The sequence below is a fragment of the Rana temporaria genome, chromosome 5 (assembly GCF_905171775.1).
Source record: "Rana temporaria chromosome 5, aRanTem1.1, whole genome shotgun sequence".
NCBI classification, from domain to species: Eukaryota; Metazoa; Chordata; class Amphibia; order Anura; family Ranidae; genus Rana; species Rana temporaria.
In genome coordinates, this window is record NC_053493.1 from 409,567,301 (window position 1) to 409,590,821 (window position 23,521).

Genomic DNA, 23,521 nt, shown 5'->3' on the forward strand with positions numbered 1-23,521 from the left:
AACAGATGTTAGAGAGGGATTGCGTCTAAGGTTGTCCCACATAGAAAATGAGTAAGACAACACCGGTGAGAGAATGGGTGGGCGGGATTTGGGAGAGGACCAGAGGAGAAAGTCCAGAGTAAATGTGGGGACAGCTTGTCTCTCAATGTTAACCCAATCCGGCTTTTCATATCTGGAATAAAGAGTGGAAAGTTGGGCCAGTCTAGCTGAAAGATAGTATTTATGAAGGTTGGGTAAACCCAGGCCTCCTTTGCTTCTGTGGAGAAAAAGTGTACTCTGCTGGACCCGGCACCCCGATGTACCCCAGGTAAACTTAAATATTTTACTTTGTAAAGATCTGAGATGGTTTCTCCTGAGCGGCATAGGAAGGGAGCAAAAGAAATATAATATTCTCGGGAGCAAGGTCATTTTAATTGAGTTGATCCTCCCCAGCCAAGAGAGACCATGTCTGGACCAAAGACGAAGATCAGCCTCCAGTTTATTATAGAGTGGGGGGTAGTTAAGGTCATATAGAGTCTCTGTTTTGGCCGTCAGGGTGATGCCCAGGTACTGGATCAAGGTGTCATTCCAGTCAAACTTAAAGGATTGTTTTAGGACCGCGACTGTCTGAGGGGGAGAGAGACGTTGAGGGCCTGAGATTTGGAGAAGTTGACCGACAGATCCGATATCTTCGCAAACATTTACAGCATTTTTTTCACAGACTTTTGCATAGTACTGTATACCGGTATATATATATATATATATATATATATATATATATATATATATATATATATATATATACACACACACACACACACACATATATATATATATTTACAGCATGTGCATTTTGATGCATTAGGCAGCCCATTTAAATTAATAAGCTGCCTTAACTCAATGCACAGCAATTCAATACAAAGCATGTGTTAAAGGCAATGCACAAGTGTATGGGTCCTTGGGAATACGTTTTACCATTGCCCCCAATCAATTGGGTAACATAGCACACTAGCACTGAATTGTGTCCATACAATCAAAGTGATTGCTGGTTGTGTTTGCCGCCAAGGCCAAAGGTTTCCAGTCTTCTCTTGATACAGAGGTACAATAATCAGGGTATACCACAGCACATCAATCACCGAACGTCCTGCTTTTCAATTCAATCATTTTACAAAGTATGTCCAAGTAACTCGGTCCAGAGCATAATATCATTATTGACCTTATTTTATAAAGGCAATAGAAGTCCCCAAGAAGAGTCAGCAATCATGAATGCTCAGGAATACTGAACCAACACTTGGCAACAAAACACAGACATATAGATCTAAGGCAAGCATTGCTAAAAAAAAAAAATTCTATTAAAAAAACCTCTATTAAACAAAATACATTTTATCTATACGGTATTTATCGGCGTATGACACGCACTTTCCATTTAAAGAGGGAAGTTTCAGGAAAAAAACGTTAAAAAAAATAAACCACTTCCTTGAACCAAAATAATGGTCAGTGTCCATCTGCAGCCTCAATGCAGCCTGGTTTGTATCCATCTGCAGCCTCAATGCAGCCTATGTGCCCATCTCCAGCCTCAATGCAGCCTATGTGACCATCTGCAGCCTATGTGCCCATCTCCAGCCTGTGGAGGTGGGCACACCCAAGACCGTCAGTATGATAGACCTCATCAAGGGATCAGACATACCATCTGTGTAGTTGCAGAAGAGCCAATTTGTACTTGGTGTTGGGCAGATGGGTTCTAGGACCTCTCCCAACCGATAGACTTGGACACTGCTTACTTTTATCTATATCTCAATTGCTGCACAGTAAATAAATGTTTTTACATGGCTGTTGGTTGAATAGGAGGAACAGAAAGGGAGGGTGTCTTTCACAATGGCCACTTGGTGACTGGCCACCAATTCCCCCCGGCTTACATTCTTTACTGGTGCACAAAAAAATAATTCAGTTTCATTTCAGCTCGCTTTATTCCAAAAAGATCAGCACCTCCAGAGAGATGTGACCTCACTACAACATATAAAAACGGGAGAAAACCACCAGGACTTACCGCTGACATTCTGCAGCGTGCAGGATCAGTTCCTCGTTATCTTTGGCGTTAATGGCCAGCTCATGTTCGGTAGAGTTATACACATCAAGAAGAAGATGGCACTGCCTTGTGCTAAAAAACAGAGAAAATAGTCAAAAGACCTTATTACTCAGAAACTCAATTAAAATAAATTCAGTGTAAATGCTAAAAAGATACCCATGCCATTTTTTTTAAGGAAACCCATATGGTTGTAGTGCTCTGCGACACACAAGGAAATCCACTATAAGGCCAAACGTTTGTGCGCATATAACCATCACAAATATATGAGCTTGTTGTGCATTACATTTCAAAACCATGACCAATTAATATGGAGTTGTTGCCCCACTTGCAGCTACTACAGCCTCCACCTGTTCTGGGAAGGCTTTCCACCAAGTTTTAGCACGTATTTGTGGTGATCTGTGGCCAATAAACCATTTGTGAGATCAGGAACTGAAGTTAAACAAGAAGACCTGGCTCAAATCTGGAATTGTAATTCATCCCCAAGGTGTTTAGTAGTGTTGAGGTCTGGGCTCTGTGAAGGCCACTTGAGTTTCTCCAAACCAACTTCATCCAACCAAGTCTTCAAGAAGTTGGCTTTAAACATGTGACAGGAGTGACTTTGGGTTGGGGGTTTGTGGAACTCAGCTTGCCCTGGAGAGTTCTGGAGTCTCCTTGTCAAGCTTCCCTGGAGCCTCTTATGTGTAAATCACCATGTGTCTCCAATAGGGGCACAGGGTACATGAGAATCCCAGTCTGATCTGCGCTGGTCAGATTCAATGCTGTATATATGTAGCATATTTATTGGCGTATAACGCGCGCCGGCGTATAACGCGCACCCCAATTTTAAGAGGGAATTTTCTGGAAAAAAATATTTTTTTAAATAAACAGCTTTGAAGCAATCTAAGGGTCTCACACACATACCTCGGAGGGAAACGAGCACCCGCCGGAATCACGCCGTCATCGCTGTCTACTCACACACAGTTCCAAAATGGCGCCGGCGGCATTTCCGGTGCCGACGACGCCATTTCCGGCCGTGAGTAATCAGGCTTGGACTACAGCTCTTGTTTACCATTTGTAAAATGGCGCTAGCGGCACTTCCGGTTTCGACGACATCACTTCCGGTTTCGTCCACTTCTGATTTCGACGACATCACTTCCGGTCGGGAGTAATCAAGCAATTGGACACAGTAAGATTTAGGGCATAAATAGCCATTCAAGGGGTACACCGGCAGCTTCCTGAGGACGAATCTAAGTATTCGAAACGCGTCGAGGCGCGGGGGTACCACACATCTTTTTCACGCCACACGATCCTTGACCCCTGGAACGATACCGAACAGGCATTTTTGTCCACTGGAACGCACCACGGTTAAGGCTTGGAACGCACGCCGGGAAGGTAGCAGTGACGCTGGACAGGCTAGTGCCGGCTTGGGCACAGGAACATGTGAGTGTAAAATTTGTTTTTAATGTTTCATGAATAAAACTTGTTAAAACGTACTACACCATATGGGCTATTTTTCTTCTTGGGAGTATAAGAGAACCCATAGAGAGTTGGAGCGCAGAGATCCGGGAACCAGAAGAGGAAACCGTACACCATATGATTATATGCAGTTTACCTTTTTGAATCTGGTGAGAGCATAGCGCAATAGGAGGTGGTGGTGACACTTTTTTTTAATAGCTTGGTGATTTCCGGCGGGCGTTTGTCCCCCTCCTTCCCCTCTGAGGTATGCTATCGGTGTATAACGCGCACCCACTATTTTCCCTGGAATTTATGAGGAAAAATAGTGCGCGGTATACGCCGATAAATACGGTATATATAATGTGTGCCATCTCATGCTGTTGTGTACTATTTGCTGTGATGGTTTGGGGTGTGACTGTATTCTATTGTCTATTGTGACTGTCTGCCTCAACTATTATGGGATGTGTAAGTGTCTTGCTGTGAGGAAAGTAGGGAGGAGGATTCCTCCAGCAGCCCCCTGCGGATAAGACTGTTTACTGAGGAGAAGTTTGAACACACCTGACCTGTGTGTCATTGTCATTGGACAGTTTAACCCGCCCTGTTTTCCAAGGGTGGGAGGGAAGTGTTTTAAAGTGAGATATCTGTGTGTCCATGTGTGATAATAAAATCAGTTTGTTGTTTGCCACTCTACACTGAGGTGTTGTCTGGTGACTGGGGGGGGGGGGGGGTGGTCTGGAGAGTCTTGGATGGGGCTGGTTCTGGACAGAGGAAGCACTGACGGCGGACCAAGTTTTGTTTGAGGACAAGGGTTTGTCACAGTACACAAGGTTACAGTCATGCCGTGAAGAGATAAGGGCTTTCCCAGAAATGTTGGCACAAGGTGGGAAGTGCCTAAAAGGTCTTTGTATGCTAATGTATTACCAGTACCCAAGAAACACCTGAACCCAACAATTTGAAGGAGGGTGGCTGCACATATAGTGAAGGTTCAGGTGTCCACACACCTTTGGCTATATCAGGGGTCTCCAAACTTTTTAAACAAAGGGCCAGCTTGTCCTTTAGACTTTAGGAGGGCCGGAGGGACTCCTAAAATTTTCGGCATCATTGAAAATAAATATGGCCTCAGGATTGGTGGTCAATAGGAGGGGTAGTGCCCCTATTAATAGGAGGAATAGTATTCCCATCATTGTAGCTGTCAGTTGGAAGAATAGTGCCTCATATCAGTGGAAGTAATAGTGCCCCAAGGGCCGGATAGAAGCTAGCAAAGGGCCACAGTTTGGAGACCCCTGGGCTATATGGTGTACATCTAGCTTTTACCTATTAGTAGATTAACACATTATTGTAACTTTTATGTAAATTCGGGTCAGCGGTAATGTGACAATCAATTCTCTAGGAACTGGTAACATCATTGAGGTATTCCCATTTATCGAGAATTACTCGTCTAAGCTAAAACACAGGATTGCTGCTACAAAGGCAACCGTTCCTATAATTAAAGGTCATGGGTCAAGTGAATTGTAATTTAACAGTACAGCATGTGGGATTTAGCCTTCTGGGTGTGGGATTATGACAGCAGAAAACTCAATTATCCCATAAACAATGTGTTCAACGAAACATAGCATCGCATCGTGGAGAAATCACAGCACGCTGCTTAATCCACTGCGGCTGCCTATAAGATGTAACAGGACGTTGAATCAAAAGAAAATGCTTGTGAAGACATAAAAAGAGGGGCAGGAATCAACATAATTACAAAGGGACACAAATCTATGGGGGACATTTGCCAAGACCAGCCACATTGTCAGATATGTACAGTTTGAGGAGACCATGTGAAGTTTAAACTTTGTCAGTGGATGGACATCACTCGGATGAGTAACCTGCCTAGTTCCTTTAGCTTATGGAGATGCTAGAATTAAGATAAACCGTTTTTAGGATAATCATAGACATAATGGACACCCAACTTCATATCTGACTAATCTTGTTGGATAACATATTAATGTAAACCTATACTTAAAAGGTAAAGATTTGCTTACTGTGACAGACTCACCCGGGACAGAGGCTTTTGGAGAGGACGGAATGCTAGCCTCTTGCCTTGCGATCATGGGCCCTGGCATTTGGGGGAACAGTGCTCTTTGTGAGCTGTATGCCTGGGGACTATGGATGTCCCGATACCGATACTAGTATCGGTACCGATACTGAGCATTTCCCTGAGTACTTGTACTCTGGGGAAATGCTCCGATGCTTCACCCGATACCTGGGCAGTCAGAGTGATCGGTGCGCCAGGGGAGTTGCAAGCACTGATCTGCCCCATTTTCAGCTGTTTTGGTTAAAGTTATACAGCGGTAATCGGTACTTGTAACTCCCCCCAAAGCCGCACCGATCACCGCTGACTGTCCCCCTCTGTGCTGTCCTCTCCCCTTCATGCTGCCCCCCCTCTGTGCTATGTGCTGTCGCCCCCCCCCCCATCTGTGCTCTGTGCTGTCTTCTCCCCCCCTCCGTGCTGTCTTCTCCCCCCCTCCGTGCTGTCTTCTCCCCCCCCCTCCGTGCTGTCACCCCCCCCTTGTGCGGTCTTCTCCCCCCTCCGTGCTGTCTTCTCACCCCCTCCGTGCTGTCTTCTCACCCCCTCCATGCTGTCTTCTCACCCCCTCCATGCTGTCTTCTCACCCCCTCCGTGCTGTCTTCTCACCCCCTCCGTGCGGTCTTCTCCCCCCCTCAGTGCGGTCTTCTCCCCCCTCCGTGCTGTCTTCTCCCCCCTCCGTGCTGTCTTCTCCCCCCTCCGTGCTGTCTTCTCCTGCCTCCGTGCTGTCTTCTCCTGCCTCCGTGCTGTCTTCTCCCGCCTCCGTGCTGTCTTCTCTCACCTCCGTGCGGTCTTCTCCCCCCCTCTGTGCGGTCTTCTCCCCCCCTCCGTGCTGTCTTCTCCCCCCCTTCGTGCTGTCTTCTCCCACCTCCGTGCTGTCTTCTCCCACCTCCGTGCTGTCTTCTCCCACCTCCGTGCTGTCTTCTCCCACCTCCGTGCTGTCTTCTCCCACCTCCGTGCAGCTCTCCCCCCTCAATTTGTCTGGATGGACAGCGGAGGTAGGAGCCGGATTTAGAGGCTCCTACCTCCGCTGACTCTGTCCATTCATTTAACTTAACAGGGGCAGACTGACAACTCATGGGGCCCCCAGCAATAGAAGATTATGGGGCCCCCCGGGCTTACAGATGGCGACCACGCCAGGAGGCAGTGCAGAGGCAGGGCAGCTAAAATCTCAGGATTTTCACATCAAAATCATGTCGCTTTCGGACATATCAGGGACAGATGTAAAAAAACATAGATTTTTACATACTGTCCCTGGGTTTAATTGAGCCTGGCAACCCTGATGGGGCCCCCTAGTGGCATGGGGCCCTCGGGCAGTGCCCGAGAGCCTCAATGGTCAGTCCGCCCCTGTAACTGAAACATCGTAACCTGTGTTTACGATGCTTCAGTTTATGAATGGAGAGGAGCCTCTCTCCATTCATTTTAGCTGAGGCTGCAGAGAAAGGGACTGGGGAATCTGTGTCCTTAGTCCCGTTCTCTGTCTTAAAGGGGAGATGTCAGGTCTGTTAATACCCCTGATATCTCACCAAAGACCCCCAACAGGGCTGATTAGAAAAAGAAAAAAAATGCAATAATAAAAAAAATAACAAAATAAAATAAAATGTAAATAAAAAAAAAAACACACTGACAATCCACTCCCCCCCACCCCCCTCCCCCTAAAAAATGAAAAAAAGAAATCACTGTAAAAAATAAAAAATTGTAAAAAAATAAAAATAAATACTGCCACTGTCACATGACATTTTAAAAAAAAGTATCGGTAATCGGCGAGTACTTGAACAAAAAGTATCGGTACTTGTCTCAAAAAAGTGGTATTGGGACAACCCTACTGGGGACCCCTGATGTGGTGTTACTTTGGATTCAGGTACATGTCCCCCCAAGACACACAGACTCTGGGAACCCTGTATATGTCATATTAGAAAGAGTGACTGATTCATACTGTTGGGACACATACTGTTAGGAGATGTTGATGTCAACTCCAGCCACCTGTCTGTTATAATGTAAATGAGTCTAGTATAACTTCTAAGGGTCTTTCACCCATTTGTAGAAAGAAATGTTTGGACAGCCGCACTCGGTTGCCTTTTATTAGTAAAAGTATTCAAACACCACACATCACAGCAAAGACAGGGGCATACAGCTGACGTTTCGCACTATCAATCAGTGCTTACTCATAGCCCATTGTTGCTTGTGGTAATTGACCCTGCAATTGTATGAGGGAGTTTGGTGTTGATATGTATGATAATGTGTATTGTAGTTAGGGAGTCAAATCAGCTGCATAAGGAATTAGTTAATTAGCTCATGTTAATTTATGTTTCTGGTTACAAATGTATTGTAGAGTAATATGAGCTGGAGATATGCACCTCCCCTTATACTGTATTTAAGACTTGTATTCTGGTTTTAATAAAGAGTCCATGTTCAGCAACTAAACAAGTATCGTCTTGTTTTGTGCTTGTGAGCGGTTGGAATTTCTGATATCTATATTCGGACTGGGAGGGAGTGGTATAAAAAGAAAGCACTCAAGCGGAGTGTGGGACCTTTCATTACACTTACTTATATGGACTATCTAGAAAGATTAAGGCCAGCCATAGACAGTTCGAACCTTGGCTGGTTTAGCAGGAACCAGCCAAGATTTGAACCGTGTGTGGGCAGGCTGAATGTACCAAGCAGCTGGCGAGGATGGGATTGTCAATGGAGCAGACCGGAGTGCGACCATGGCCAAGAGCTCCTTAAAGTGGAGGTCCAGCCCCCCCCCGCCCACGGAAATACAAATACTGCAGCTGCTGACTTTTAATATAAGGACACTTACCTATCCTGGGAGCCTGCGATGTCGGCACCACAGCCGATCTGTTGTCGGGTGCAGCCGCTGGCCATTCCTGGTAAGGGCGGAAGCCTTCACAGCTGGTTCCCTACTGCACATACGCAAAGCACGCTGCACTTTTTAATTGGTCCGGCAGGGGAGGAAGGAGCAGGGGGCCGAACTTCTGGGAGACGGGGCCGTGGCGAGGAATGGTACCTGTCCAAAAAAGGTACCCCCTCCCCCTGAAAGGTGGCAAATGACACCGGAGGGGGGGGAAGGAGACGGATAAGCGTAAGTTTCACTTTTTGATGGAACTCCGCTTTAAAAACAAAACTTTTCTGTACCAAAGAGCTGTAGGGGCCCTGCTGGGGTGAGTAACAGATGTAAGTATTACACCCTATTCCTCTGCCCCTAGACAAAAATGTGCATGCAACCCCTTCGAGTGTGGGGGGGACCCATTTCAAGGGTAGTTTTATTTTTTGTGCCCAGAGTTTGGCTTTAAACAGAAAAGGGGTTTGGAATCTCACCTTGTAGCAGGGAGTGTGCTGACCCGGGTGAAGAAAACAGAGGGCTCTACATCCACATGCAGTCCAAGGGACAGGTTCCGGTAATAACCATCAACATGACCAGGCCCTCCAGAGTACTTGAAGTTCAAAATCCCTTCCAGAGTCTGCAAAAAAAGGAAGGTGATAAAATAAATTGCTAATCGTATTGTAAAACGTGTAAACCTTTACAATTATAAGATTTTTCAATAAACCCATCACAGATTAATAAGTGGATTCAGGCTTTCTGTGGACTGGGACTACAGGTATATTGTAGGTAAAGCATTCCAATGACACCAACAATCGGGCCCTATTCCTTCCACTAAAATTAATGACGAGGCACTATTCCTCCCAGTGGCACTAATGACAAGGCACTATTCCTCCCAGTGGCACTAATGACAAGGCACTATTCCTTCCAGTGGCACTAATGACGAGGCACTATTTCTCCCACTGGCAGCAACGATGGGGCACTACTCCTCCCACTGACACTAGTAATGAGGCTTTTCCTTTTACTTACACTAACGACAGGGCACTATTCATCTTACTAAAACCAACAATGGTGCACTATTCCTTCTACTGACACTAATGCCGGGGCACTATTTCTCTTACTAACACCAACAATGCGGTACTATTCCTCTTACAAACACCAACAATGGGGCACTACTCCTCCCACGGACAACAATGATGAGGCACCATTCTTCTTACTAACACCGACGAGGGGGTCACTAATCCTTCCACTCACACTGACGGGGCACTATTCCGCCTACGGACACCAAGGATGGGGCTCTATTCCTCCCACTGAAACCATCAACAACGGGGAACTATTTATTTTATTGACATAAAAAAATGGGGTATTATTCCTACAACAGACACCAAGCATGGAGCACTATTGTTTCCACTCACATCAACAACGGGGCACCATCCCTCCCACTGACACCAATTATGGGGCACTATTTCTGCCATGGACATCAACGATAGTGCACTCTTCCTTTCACCAACACTAATGACCAGGCACTATTCCTCACACTGGGACCAATGATGGGGCACTATTCCTCCCACTGACACTATTGGCGAGGCACTATTCCTCCCACTAACACCAACGATGGGGTACTATTCCTACCACTGACACTAGTGATAAGGCACTATTCCTTTTACTAAAACCAACAATGGGGCACTATTCCTCTTACCAACACCAACGGAGGGGCACTATTCCTCCCACAGACACCAACGATGGGGCACTATTTCTCCCACTCACACAGATGGGGCACTATTCCTCCCACTGGAACCATCATCATGGCACTATCCCTTCTAATGACATAAAAAATGAGGCATTATTCCTACAACTGACACTAAGCATGGAGCACTATTCCTCCCACTCACACCAACAACAGGGCACTATCCCTCCCACTAACACCAATTATGGGGCACTCCTGACTCCTGAGGAAGTCACATGATAGTGACGAATGCGCATGAGTCCACTGAGAGATATCGGAGGTGACGTTGGCGACAGATTGCCCCTCTTTTTTACATGCTCAATTGTATTTTGGATTATGTGAGTACCCCTGTCTATTTTCTTTGAGAATTAAAATTTTTAGAACGGTATCACACCATCGATGCTTTATTTCTTTGGGGCGAGAAACTGACCAATCTGGGACGAGAACTCCAAGGAGGACCTGCCGTTGTTGGATCAGAGCCCATCGAGTGAACCATCTAATGTGGTTGGATCTATATGCTGTTACCTTACAGCAGTAAGGTAAGGGGACATCCTTACTTACCCTAAAAGGATCACTGGATACCCATTTTCCTCTCACTCCATATTGCGGACCTACACTTGCACTTTTGCTTTCTTGGACTTTTGAAATTTTACTTATATTTTTTGCTAATATTTTTCAAACTCTGTTGATGGACTGTTTATCACCAGTATAGGAGTGTCACTTAGCACAGTTACCTGGGACTTTTTTTGCACCATTACTTATAGTGTATTTCATCACATTAAGAGGAACCTGTGTAGTTATATGATTTGCACCATTACTGTTATTGTTCACTGATCATTTATATTTATTTTTATGCTGATGCCATTTGGGCTATATTGCTCCTCATTTCAATTACACCTACTTTCATTCCCCTCCCCCACCTGTTTATTCACTTATTCATTCACCACTGATTAGCGCAGCACTACCCTCCCCATTTTCAATTATGGGGCACTATTTCTGCCATAGACATCAACGAAGGAGCACTATTTCTCCTCCTACTGACCACAAAATATAAAAAAATCAATCCCCGCTGACCAAGAAGCCTTGGACATTGTTTATTACTACCGACACTGGGGAATTTTCTACTCCCACCTGCCACACTTCGCCGCCCCCTAAAGTCTGAAGTCTTTAGAAAGTTTGGAGACCCCTGCAATAAAGAATCTTTCACACTGAACCGCCCATAGCGTCAGAGTTAAAATACTGCTATTTTTACCGCCTACGCTATGGGCGGATTTGCGGCACATTTCGGCCGCTAGCGGGGCGCATTTAACCTCCCACTAGCAGCCAAGAAAGCCGCCTGAAGCAGCACATTGCGGGCGGTATAGCCGCGCTGTCCCACTGATTTCAATGGGCAGCAGCGGTGGAGGAGCGGTATACACACCGCTCCTTCACCGCTCCAAAGATGCGGCTATTAGGACTTTTTTTACCGTCCTGCTAGTGCACCGCTCCAGTGTGAAAGCCCTCGGGCTTTCACACTGGAGACAATAGAGCAGCACTTTTAGGGCGAATTGCAGGCGCTATTTTTAACGCTATAGAGCCTCCAATACGCCCTCAGTGTGAAAGGGATCTAAATTGCAAAGTGCTTGGGGGCGTGTCCAAGATGGCAATCTAGGAGGAAGCAGGATCCAGAGCTCTGCTGGAATTTTGCCTATTATCCGTGCTCTGGGCTACTTTGTTGGCTGGAAATCACTCGCCTGTCTAGGGAAGCCCTACCGGACCAGACACGGGGGGAAGAAGCTTTGTTTTCCGCTGACAGTGGAAGATACAGCCCCGCGGGTGGAGGCGCACGTGGTGGTCTCCCCTAAGAGTGCCCGCAGCATGGCATTGCAGACGGAGTTGGGGGAGCAGTCGCCCGGGACGGGGCTCGGTTTCCCGGAGGTCATGGCGGCAATTGCTGCTTGCCAAGCCGCCCTGACCACAAAGATTGAGGCCGTGCAGATGGATGTCGGTATCATCCGACAGGATATGGACAGGCTACGCTTGCGAGTATCGGAGGTAGAGGAGCGAGTGGGGCGAGTGGAGGACGGCATCGTGGAGCATACAGCTTCCATCCGTGTGCTTCAGATGAAAGTTCGAGCCCTGGAATACAAGGTGGACGACGCCGAAAACCGAAACAGGAGGAACAATCTCCGGAGGGCGCGGAGGGGAAAAAATTGCAAAGTGCTTTGCACTAAGCAGGTGTGCTTGTGAAGAAAACACTTGAGTACTGTCAATGATACTTTTTTTAATTGCAATAATGTACAAGTTTTTAGGACAAGCTTTCGGGGTTGTGTCCCCTTTTTTTTTCATGTTTTGAAGAGAACAAAGAAGCATTAAAACTACTTTAAGAGAACCGTTCAAGGCATATACAGAAATAATTTTTACCACCCCCCTTTAAGCTTTATGTTTTCCGAACACGGTGAAAATTGAATTTTGGGAGAAACTCGTCTCGCTTAGTTTTGCTCTTCAACCGTACAGAGCCTCCAGAGAATGCCAGCAAACAAGAAAACAACATATGTTGCAAAATTCCAGGTGTCACTTAAAAAAAGATAAGAGCGTCTACTAAGAATTTGGAACGTTGAACCGTATTTTTTTTTATGTGTTGTGTCAGTTTTCCTGTAAATGTATGACAAGGGCTTGTCTGAGACATTAATTTCAAAAGGAAAATCTGAAGAGATCAAGAACACTGTGAACGGAGGAATGCCGAAATGAAGCTGGAAGGCAAGAAAGTCTTCTTTCTTTCTTTGGAGATTTAAAAAGGCTTCTCCACTTTGCCTATTGATTCTGCAGTCTCTTCTTAGACCACTGAAAGGATGGACTGGGCGCCGGTCTGCAGTTTCTGACTTTAGTTGAGCTCAAATGAGTGTTACATAAGGTGGGTTACTGCAATGTGTGTAGTCATGGGCATAATTTTAAAGGTCACCCATGCTCAGCCTCCTTTTCACAATGTCTTGAAGGGGAGAGGCTTACCCACAACTCGCAAGTATTTATTTTTAAAGGAAAAACGGCGTGAGCTATGTACAGGGTGCAGAATCCAGGTGTGTGCTACGTACAGGGTGCAGAATCCAGGTGTGTGCTATGTACAGGGTGCAGATTCCAGGTGTGTGCTATGTACAGGGTGCAGATTCCAGGTGTGTGCAATGTACAGGGTGCAGATTCCAGGTGTGTGCTGTGTACAGGGTGCAGAATCCAGGTGTGTGCTGTGTACAGGGTGCAGAGTCCAGGTGTGTGCTATGTACAGGGTGCAGAATCCAGGCATGTGCTATGTACAGGGTGCAGAATCCAGGTGTGTGCTATGTACAGGGTGCAGAATCCAGGTGTGTGCTATGTACAGGGTGCAGAATCCAGGTGTATGCTATGTACAGGGTGCAGAATCCAGGCATGTGTTATGTACAGGGTGCAGATTCCAGGCGTGTTATGTACAGGGTGCAGATTCCAGTTGTGTGTTATGTACAGGGTGCAGATTCCAGGCGTGTGCCATGTACAGGGTGCAGATTCCAGGCATGTGTTATGTACAGGGTGCAGAATCCAGGCATGTGCTATGTACAGGGTGTAAAATCCAGGCGTGTGCTATGTACAGGGTACAGAATCCAGACGTGTGTCATGTACAGGGTGCAGAATCCCGGCGTGTGCTATGTACCGGGTGCAGAATTTAGGTGTGTGCTATGTACAGTGAGCAGATTCCAGGCGTGTGCTATGCCAGTATGCATACCCAATCCCCCCCCCCCCGGAGCTCTTCTCCCCCCACAGAAGAGAATCCTCTATAACTCAAAGTGGCAGGTCAGGCTCCTGGCATGGGCTTCTGTTGATGCACGCTGCAGGCTTGAGCGGCTGTGTGGATACCCTGCCCCGCCCCCTCCTCTCTTGTATATGCAGGGCTGGGAGAGCAGGAAGGGTTTTATGTGTGGTGGAGGCGGCAGAAGCTCCAGATGATGACAAGCCCTGCCGGCTTCCGCCCGCAATGCAATATTCCTTCCTGTGCCGGGTGCTGTTACATGGGGAGCATTGACAATCTGCACGCTGCACTCAGGTGATCAGGGTGTGCCTGGGCACAACCCGTGTGCACCCTTATGGCAGACACCTTGTTGATTCCTGATTTCGGTGGGGTGGGCACTTGCCCCCCTTTGCTCCTACCTGCGAACGCCCATGTGTGTAATACAGTGTGCAGTCATTCATTGGGAATGGCATCCCAACGCACAGCAGCAGCCCATACACCGCATGTGCTGCATTAAAGAATTGTGCATGTCCAATTTTTCATGTGGTAGGGTGAGCTGCCAGCCAAAATAAATTTGCTGCCTTAATGTGGTGAACTGTACGGTGTTAATGGGCTTGCAATTTACACCATGCATAACATAAAAGGGCCCTAATAGTTATGTTGCAATGAATAATGAGAGTAACAAAAAATCTGAAAAGCTTATCTTTCCTGTGGGAAAATGCTTTTCACATGACCAAAAGCCTAGGCATTTGATCACATGATCGCTGATGAACAGGAGGATGAGATTTTGACTTGTAATCGTGACCTTCGGGTATGAAAGCAGGATAAGCTTGGGTTGGGTCCAAACTTGGGTTCAAACCCCCGAAGGAAGCCGTCACTCCCCTGCATGGTTGCCCAATCAACTGCAGCCAGGGCATTCCCCATCCAATGGTTCACACATTCACACACGTTAGCACCCACTATAGTACTAGATTATCCAAATTACTCATTATCCACTACTGCATAGTCAACCCTTTGGGACGCCTAAGGATGCCCTGATTAACATTATATATATTGGCAACTTGTAATTGCTTTTAGCCCCTATATTCATATATATATATATATATATATATATATATATATATATATATATATATATATATATATATATATATATATATATATATATATAGTCTAACCATCATTCTGGCAGGTGAGCTCAGAATAAACTTATTACATTTTTCCTAACTAATTATGGCTATCGTGGATGTTCATTGCAGGCGCCGGCTCCTCCATCACCTAGAAGATGTCCTTAACTACTTGCCGACCAGCCTCCGCAGTTATACGGCAGCAGGTCGGCTCCCCTGCGCGAGAGCCCGTAGCTCTACGTCGGCTCGCGAAGCGGTCACTAGGGGGCGTCCCTGACTCCCGTGCGCGTGCCCGGCGGGCAAGATCGCCGCCGGGCACCCGCGATTGCTCGTTACAGAGTAGCTCATTACTAGTAAAAAAAAAATATTAATAAAAATGCCATAAAACGACCCCCTATTTTGTAAACGCTATAACTTTTGTGCAAACCAAACAAACGTTTTTTTGCGAAAAATATGTAGAAGAATACGTATCGGCCTAAACTGAGGATTTTTTTTTATATATATTTTTGGGGGGGGATATCCATTATAGAAAAAAGTAAAAAATATAATTTTTTTTCAAAATTGTCGCTCTATTTTTGTTTATAGCGCAAAAACGAAAAACCGCAGAGGTGATCAAATACCACCAAAAGAAAGCTCTATTTGTGGGAAAAAAAGGACGCCAATTTTGTTTGGGAGCCACGTCGGACGACCGCGCAATTGTCAGTTAAAGCGACGCAGTGCCGAATCGCAAAAAGTGCTCTGGTCTTTGACCAGCAATATGGTCCGGGGGTTAAGTGGTTAATGATGCTCCTTGTAAGCCCTCTTGGGTGGGCTCTTCACTATTGGGAAGGTGGGGGTAGCCTTAAGTCCCTCCGGATTATCCAGCGGCTCCAAATATCTTTGATTCCATGTCCTAGCGTTAAATAGATCACTATGGTAGATTCAATGTGATGTATGATGACATGTTCTCCTTTTTAATTTTGAACTTATGTAATATTTTTTTCGAAACAATTTCCCCCCTGAAGAGATCGCTAACAGGTCGAAACGCGTCGGGGCTCAACAATATATAATAATACGGAATATAACGATATGTGTAACGTTCTATGTCTACTGCATCATGGAATGTGATATTTTACCTGTCTTTTTATATATTGCATTTTTACTCATTGTGACATCCAAGATTTTCTCTAATAAATACAATTTTCATATAGCAACACTTATCTTACTTTTTTTGACATAGCTGCCTAAAAGCCCCACTGGGGAACTCTTCCATAGCATGCAATTCCGGGGGGAGGAGCTCTTTCATCTCTGCTATATGTGTCCTTTCCATTTTGTACGAAAGCTATCACCCTGCCCACTGCCCCCAGCTTTAACTTCAACCAGGGAATTCTCTACCCCACATCTGCATTTACAGAAGGCATTTGATCACATGATCACTGCTGAACAGGAGAATGAGAGTTTGACTTGTAATTGTGACCTTTGGGTATGAAAGCGGTAGGGATGAGCTTCGGCTGGGTCCAAACTTGGGTTCAGAGCAAACCCCTGAAGGAAGTTGTCACTCCCCTGCATGGTTGCCCAATCAACTGCAGCCAGGGCATTCCCTTTCCATAGACTGTACTTACAAAAAAGTGGCAGGGACGCTTGTAACACCATTGACTAAATTGCCCATAAAAGGTCAATATCCTGTCCTGGTGTTTACTCAGGGATGAGATTGGGTTTGGTCGGAACTTTGGTTCAGACCGTAATTGGAAGAAAAGTTATCACCCTGCCCACTGCCCCCCAACCAACTTCAACCAGGGAAGTCTCTACCCCACATCTGCATGTACAGAATTGGACTGAGATGTTCTGTTACCTAATAGGGCCATTTGACCTAATTTGGTCAATGATGTCACAAGCATCCAAGGGAAGAAGAGAAAAAAATAATTGGGAAAAATGTTATATATATATATCCTCCCCTCTATTCATCAACACTGATGTTGGGGAGGGACGACGACAACCTCCTCTCCCTGCATCCTGATCTGCTGCTGGGGAGTGACCATTTCCTCTGCTCTGGATGACTGTTGGGGAAGGAGGACAACAACCTCCTCTCCCTTCTTCCCCTGGATCCTGATCTGGTGGGAAGTGACCGCCACCTTCTCACCCTAGGCCTCCGGAACTGCCACAGGTGTAGGGCAGAGCTGGATAAGTTTCTTGTGACTCCGTAGATGCTGCTGGCAGGAAATCCCTCGTCGCTGTCAGTGATGTAGGAGAAAGGCCGGCTGCTTCTTCTCCCAGTGAGGCTGAAGCTACTTTTGGTGCTATGCAGAACTTAATAATGTTCTGCCTTGATGCCAGCTATGCTGTATGAGGCTCACCAGGTTGTTCTTGCTCTACATAAAAGTCTAATAAATCCCCAGCGCTGGAATTTGTGAAAGGCCCGAGCACAGGCTGGTGGCCCTTTGGGTCCACTGCCAACACTTCATCCATAACATCCTCTGATGAAAACTCAATAAAATCCATGCTTTCTGTGATCCGTGCCGGAGGAATGAGGAGGGCTTCCTCTTTTCCTGAGCCCTTGAACTGTTGTTGGACAGATGCATCCCTCCGTTCAAGCTCGTCCTGCGCAGAAACAGAATCGTCACGGCGTCCACCAAAGTTGTGGGCGGTGATGGGCAAAGCACACTGTTACTCTGCTCCATTGCTGACACTTCAGCCGAGATTTCAGGACTGTCGGCTGGTACTTCTGGATAGTCCCAGGCAAAGGGAGCCCAGCTGCTGAGCAGAGTCCTGCAGCCATCTGTAGGCAATCTCCAGCTCCCATTCCTGAACGGCAGAAACTCCATATCTTCCAGTGCCGAGAGCACTTCCAAGATGTTCAGCATCTCTTCTCTGTAATCCATGATTTCTTCCAACCGCCTCTCTAGATCATTCCCAAAAGTCAGGGTCCCTTGACAGCTTCCCGTACAACAGTCCCAGGTCGCCATAGTCAAAGCCTTCAATTGGTCTGTCATCAGTTATCCAATGGCATGCTTGGGATACATTAGATCGGAGGGCTCAGTAGCTCTTGTTTAACCGCATCTATGCCCAGACCAGTTTAACTCAGCTGTCTGCTCCTTGTGCAACCAGTACCTTTCCTGGATGGAGGGGAGAATTTTTCCCTGGTGGCACTGCTCACGAGCTAGCATTTCCTTCAAAAGTTCCCAGCGGACAGAGTCAAACCATTCCAGCAGGACCTGCATTGACACTGGTCCTCTGTGATGTATTCCTTCTGAATTCCTCTTCCATGGCAGCTGGTATCTGCACCTCTCCTCTGCTATCCAGACCTTGGATCCAAATGAAGGTGAAGATGTCCCAGGCTACAGGAAGCATTACACCACTTACTATCAATTTAACGGAACGTCCCACAATTTGCTTGAGTTCTTCAGTCAGTATACCGCTTCCTCCAGTCTATACATCAATATCAGATATTATAGCTGATCGTACAAGACTAGCCGACAATAGCTTGTATGAACATGGAATTATTTTATTGAAACTCAAACAGAATATATATACCCCATAAGAGGACATCCCCCACACCCCCTAATCATATTACCATAACAATACAAACTGTAACCAAGAACATAATTAACTTGAGCTAATTAACTAGTCACTTAAGCCAGCCTAGATGACTCAATGTTCACCCAGACAATGTTGTGATTAATCAGATATCCCCACCTAAGGTCAGACTTGCCTGCATTAAACTCCCAAAGTACAATACACATTGTTACAAGTATAAACATATCCCCCAGGGGTTTGCTAGCATAGACAATAGGTGTTCCAATAAATTTTTTGATACTTCAATAAATCATTTTAAATTTTACCACATTGATCCATTATTGCCCAATACTACCGCTAGTAGCCGCCTTTATTTCTCCTAGAGCAGGCATGTCCAAAGTCAGGCATGGGGGCCAATTGCGGCCCCCGTTTCAGTTTAATGTGGCCCCCCTGGTAATTTGGATATATACTGTAGTTATCGGCGCTGCCTTGGAGGGGGAGGGAGGGGGAAGAGTGCTGTCAAATTACATACGGGAGAATCTCCTGTTTGCTCAGTGACATCTGTAATAAGAAGTCCCATCTCCTGGGCTGCCATTGGACGACTCCTCTGTCTATCTAGGAGGCGGGAGAAATCGTATTAAAGAGGCTGCTGTGTAAACAGGAGATTCTCCTGTATGTAATCTGTTGGTGCTCACCCCACCCCCCCCCCCTTCCCTCAGAGGTTGCAGATGGACATCGATCAGGCTGCATTCATGGCAATGGAGAGGCTGCATTCATGGCAATGGAGAGGCTGCATTCATGGCAATGGAGAGGCTGCATTCATGGCAATGGAGAGGCTGCATTCATGGCAATGGTGAGGCTGCATTGATGGGAAATGACCCTTATTTTGCTTCACAGTTTTTTATTTAAATTTTTTTCCCCTGAAACTTCCCTCCTAAAGTGAAGGTGTGTGTTATACGCCGATAAATACGGTATATCCAAAATAACACACCCACGCTCATCTCTTCACCACACACAGCCACAAAGGCAAGATAATTCTTGTTGGGCAATGTATTAGTTGCTCGAATGAACACACTTAGACCAAATTTTAATGGTTCAGGCAAAATGGTCGGCCCTTAGGCATGTTCACTTCATCGAATCTGGCCCTCTTTGAAAAAAGCTTGGACACCCCTGTCCTGGAGGAACCGTTATGTTATATGCAGGTGTTCCAATTAATCATGGAATCCACATCTAAGCAATGCTTGAATTAATCAGGACTTGCAGACGACATGGCAACTTTCTACAACAGGCTATGAGGCAAAGCTCATACAATCTCACATTTGAAGTAATCCAAACCACATTCTCAATGTCCATTAGTAGCTGTCCATCATTTTCTCGGTCACCTTGTGCCCCTAATAGACATAGGGTGACTAACAAATAAGAGGGGCAAGGGGGGCTGAAGCAAGGGTTTCCCAACCTCTCCAAAAGGAAGCTGGATTCCAAGGGCCCCACCCCACCCAAAGTGACTCCCGTCACAGATGTCATAAGCATCCCCGCGCCCTTTGTGTATAGTTGCGGTGTGGGGAATGCCATGGCCGCAGTTGATTGAGTGGCAGTATACCCAAGTATAGGCCAAACCTGAGCTCATAACTTGCAAGCAGCAGCAGTTCCCCCTCCCTGTCTTGTAAAACTTTCTCAGAAGGATAGGAAGGAAGTTGAAATCTGACTAATGGAGTTCTAGATAACAGCAAAAACTGGGCAGGGTTTCTAAACCTTCCCTATTGTACCCAAAGCTGAAAAAAAATAATCTGGAACATAGATCTCACTTAAGGGGTGGTCAACATTTTGTATACAGAGAGCTCCAAAAAAATTAATTACAAGGGGAGTTTGGCGGGATGTAAATCTGTTGGATGTTCGGGTCCCACTGGGATCAATTTATTGTTATTTGTTTTGAAATCCCTACTCCCAGACCATGGAGTGTCAGAGAATATGTCATATATCACAGAAAAATCAATGCGGTCACTTGCCTTTGCTCGATAAAAACAAACTTTACTTTATAGCAGATAGATCATTGACCGAGATGAATCGCATCACAGGAGCAACGTCTTCCCAGGGCCGCTCTCTGGAGTACAGGCCCCACGTGCCGTCACTCCCCTGCCATCACTTCTCTTCTTCACGCATCAGAAGACTACTGAGCACAAAACCAGAGCCGAACAGGAAGCTACTTGCTTCTTAAAGTGGAGGTTCCCCCTAAAAAAAAATTCTAACAATACATTCAGAAGACTGATTACACTGCGGGTATGCTGTTTTTTTTTTTTTTTCGTACATACCTCGATATCGCCGTTTCATCCCTCGGCTTCCGGGTATGATTCTTGTGGGGCTGGGCGTTCCTAGTTGATTGACGTTCCTCCGACCGACGCATACTTGACGTCACGACTTTCCGAAAGAAGCCGAACGTCGCTGCGCAGGCGCCGTATAGAGCCGACTCTATACGGCGCCTGCGCAATGACGTTCGGCTTCTGTCGGAAAGTTGTGACGCGCAGTATGCGCCGGTCGGAGGAACGTCAATCAACTAGGTCCAGCAAGAATCATACCCGGAAGCCGAGGGATGCAACGGCGATAACAAGGTATGTATGAAAAAAAAAATACCCCAGCCTACCCGCAGTGTAATCAGTATTCTGAATGTATTGTTAGAATTTTTTTTCAGGGGGAACCTCCACTTTAAAGCCGGCATTCAATCTGATTAGATTTTGACTTTCCCTGGTTCCTCTTGCCACTAAAGAAGCATGATGTCTCTGCTTCTCAATGCAATTCAGGCAGATCATGGCTGGTGGGAAGAGCCGGCAAGATGCTGTACATATCTTCCAAAAAACATTACAACATCCCTATCTCTACTTCACTCAAGTGCCCCCGACGCAAGCAGCTGATTGACATACCAAGTTCCATTTTTATTTTTGTTTGGTGAATGGAGGAATCCTCCAATGCCAAGGAAGGCGAGACTTGCTGCTTCCAGAATACACTAATCAGCGGCTGCATACGCTGCATTCGCTGCTGTTAGAATACACTAATCAGCGGTTGCATCTGATGATTGACAAACATTTTCGAAATTTTCTCATTCAATAGAAGTCCATCAAATGATCGTCTACAGTTGAGAAAGGGTGGCCACACACTATTTGAAATTTGTCTGGTTCCTTCTGAATCGGGCGAATTTCAAATGATCAATGGTGAGCTTTAGGTTAAAGATGGCCACACACTAGCAGGTTTTCGAAACAAAAAACTTTAATTTGAAGATTCGTAGGAACATTAATTAAAAAATTCTCCATACATTCGATGAGTTGACAACTGACAATTTGAATCTACAGTACTCCAATGTTTCTTTAAAGTGGGAGTAAACTCCCATGCAAAATGTTTACGTCTACCTCTTGGCTCCATCTTTCAACCACTTGTCATATGAAGCTTCAATAAAAGGATTTTTGGAAGTGCAGACACCCGGAATTATTTCTTTATTAGCCTATAATAAGATTTTCCTGTAGGTACTGTACATATCTCCTAAACATGCACCATTTAGGAGATATTTACTGTACATGCAGCCAGTCACATCATCGAAGCATGCACTCTAAAGGAATAGCTATACACATGGGCGTCCGCTCCATAGGGCAAGGGTGGTCAATCCCCCCCCCCCCAGGAATCGTAAGAGACTAAGTGTTGAGGTCAGAGTGAAAAAGACACATCTGATCCGTCCCTCCCTCCTCACCCCCTGGCTCAAGCATCGCATTGGCTCTGCCGACTGCTGCTCGGGCCTCTGCTTTACATCACCTGCTCCCTGATTGGCTGCTGCCTAAAAGAACTTGTGCCTAAATTGATGCGGCCGGCGTGATGCCGGCTCCTCCCACAGGTCACATGAGTGGCGTGCAGTGGCCGAGACAAGAGAGAATACACTGCCTGGCCAGTGCCTGCCCTTGGGAAATACAGGTAAGGACTGTTCTGCAATTGACCTTATGTCAATTGCATAACAGCGGACGCCCATAGCTATACAGGCCATACGTGAGATCATTGCAGCTCCAGTCACTCACACAGCCGGAGTCCGCTAACCTATAAGGAAGACCGGGCGAAGATGGAAGCCTTGTCAGTGCACCACTTGCACCACGTGCCGGACGCATAGATTTGATGGGTTTTTTTTTGGAAGCATGTGATTAAAGCCAGAGGCTTGAGACACAGAGCACTGTGCCCTGAGCCCACCCAGTTGTACAGTTGTGTGACAATAGCAAAATAATAGTCGCTATTGTTTTCCTGCTTCTCCTCCTGGCCAATCATGAAGCGGGTCGGAGAGGAGAAGCGATCGTATTGGCCGCCGAGGGAAGGAGAAGAGTAGCCACCGAGGACGAAGCCGCTGCCATGGAGGAGGAGGATACGTAAGAAGGAGCTGCTATATGGGGTAAGTGCGGGGCTGGTGGGGGGATGTACGAGCAACTGACCGACCGGGGGGGAGTCTTGGCGCCAAGTGTCTTGTTTGCCGCCCCCCCCCCAAAAAAAAATATACAGCACCAGCCGCCACTGCTGATCAGAGTATTAATATCACTGGTTGCCAAGAGTGTCAAAAGTGTCAGTGATCCACCGCTATAAGTTCCTGATAAACAATCGGCAGGTCGCGGCAGCCATCTTGGTCACCAGACCTGCCGATTGTGTACCGCTGTGTCCAATCCCAGCAGGAGCAGCGCTCAGATGGCGCGTGTGCGCCCTCTACACCACGTGCAGAAAATCACGTACAGATACATGATTTTGCACAGCTCGGTCGCCCTGCCGCAGTATATGTATGGTGGACGGTCTGGAAGCGGTTAACCAAGAGACAAGAAAATAAAATTCCAATGGGCCCTTAAGGGGTCATTAAGCCTTGATTCACACCTACGGGCACGACTAAGCACGGGCGCGTTACCACACATTGCGTGTAGAACAGTAATAGGCTTCTCTATGCGCAAGAAACATAGAAAACGTGTTTGCAGGTGGATGGGGTACTATTAACAATTAATGGCACTACGGCTAATCTGCTAATAGCAAGGCGCTTTTTAGTGTGCG

The 23,521-nt window shown here is 46.3% G+C and overlaps 1 protein-coding gene across 1 annotated transcript in view; it reads right to left on the reverse strand.

Annotated features, from left to right (window-relative positions):
* Positions 1-23,521, reverse strand: part of TRAPPC9 (trafficking protein particle complex subunit 9) — an 806,634-nt gene that overhangs the window by 472,586 nt on the left and 310,527 nt on the right. The window contains exons 18-19 of the mRNA XM_040355009.1: positions 8,889-9,031; positions 2,027-2,137 (exon numbers count right to left, since the gene is read on the reverse strand). Coding sequence (XP_040210943.1) covers positions 2,027-2,137; positions 8,889-9,031 — 254 coding nt within the window. The remainder of the gene's footprint in view (positions 1-2,026; positions 2,138-8,888; positions 9,032-23,521) is intronic.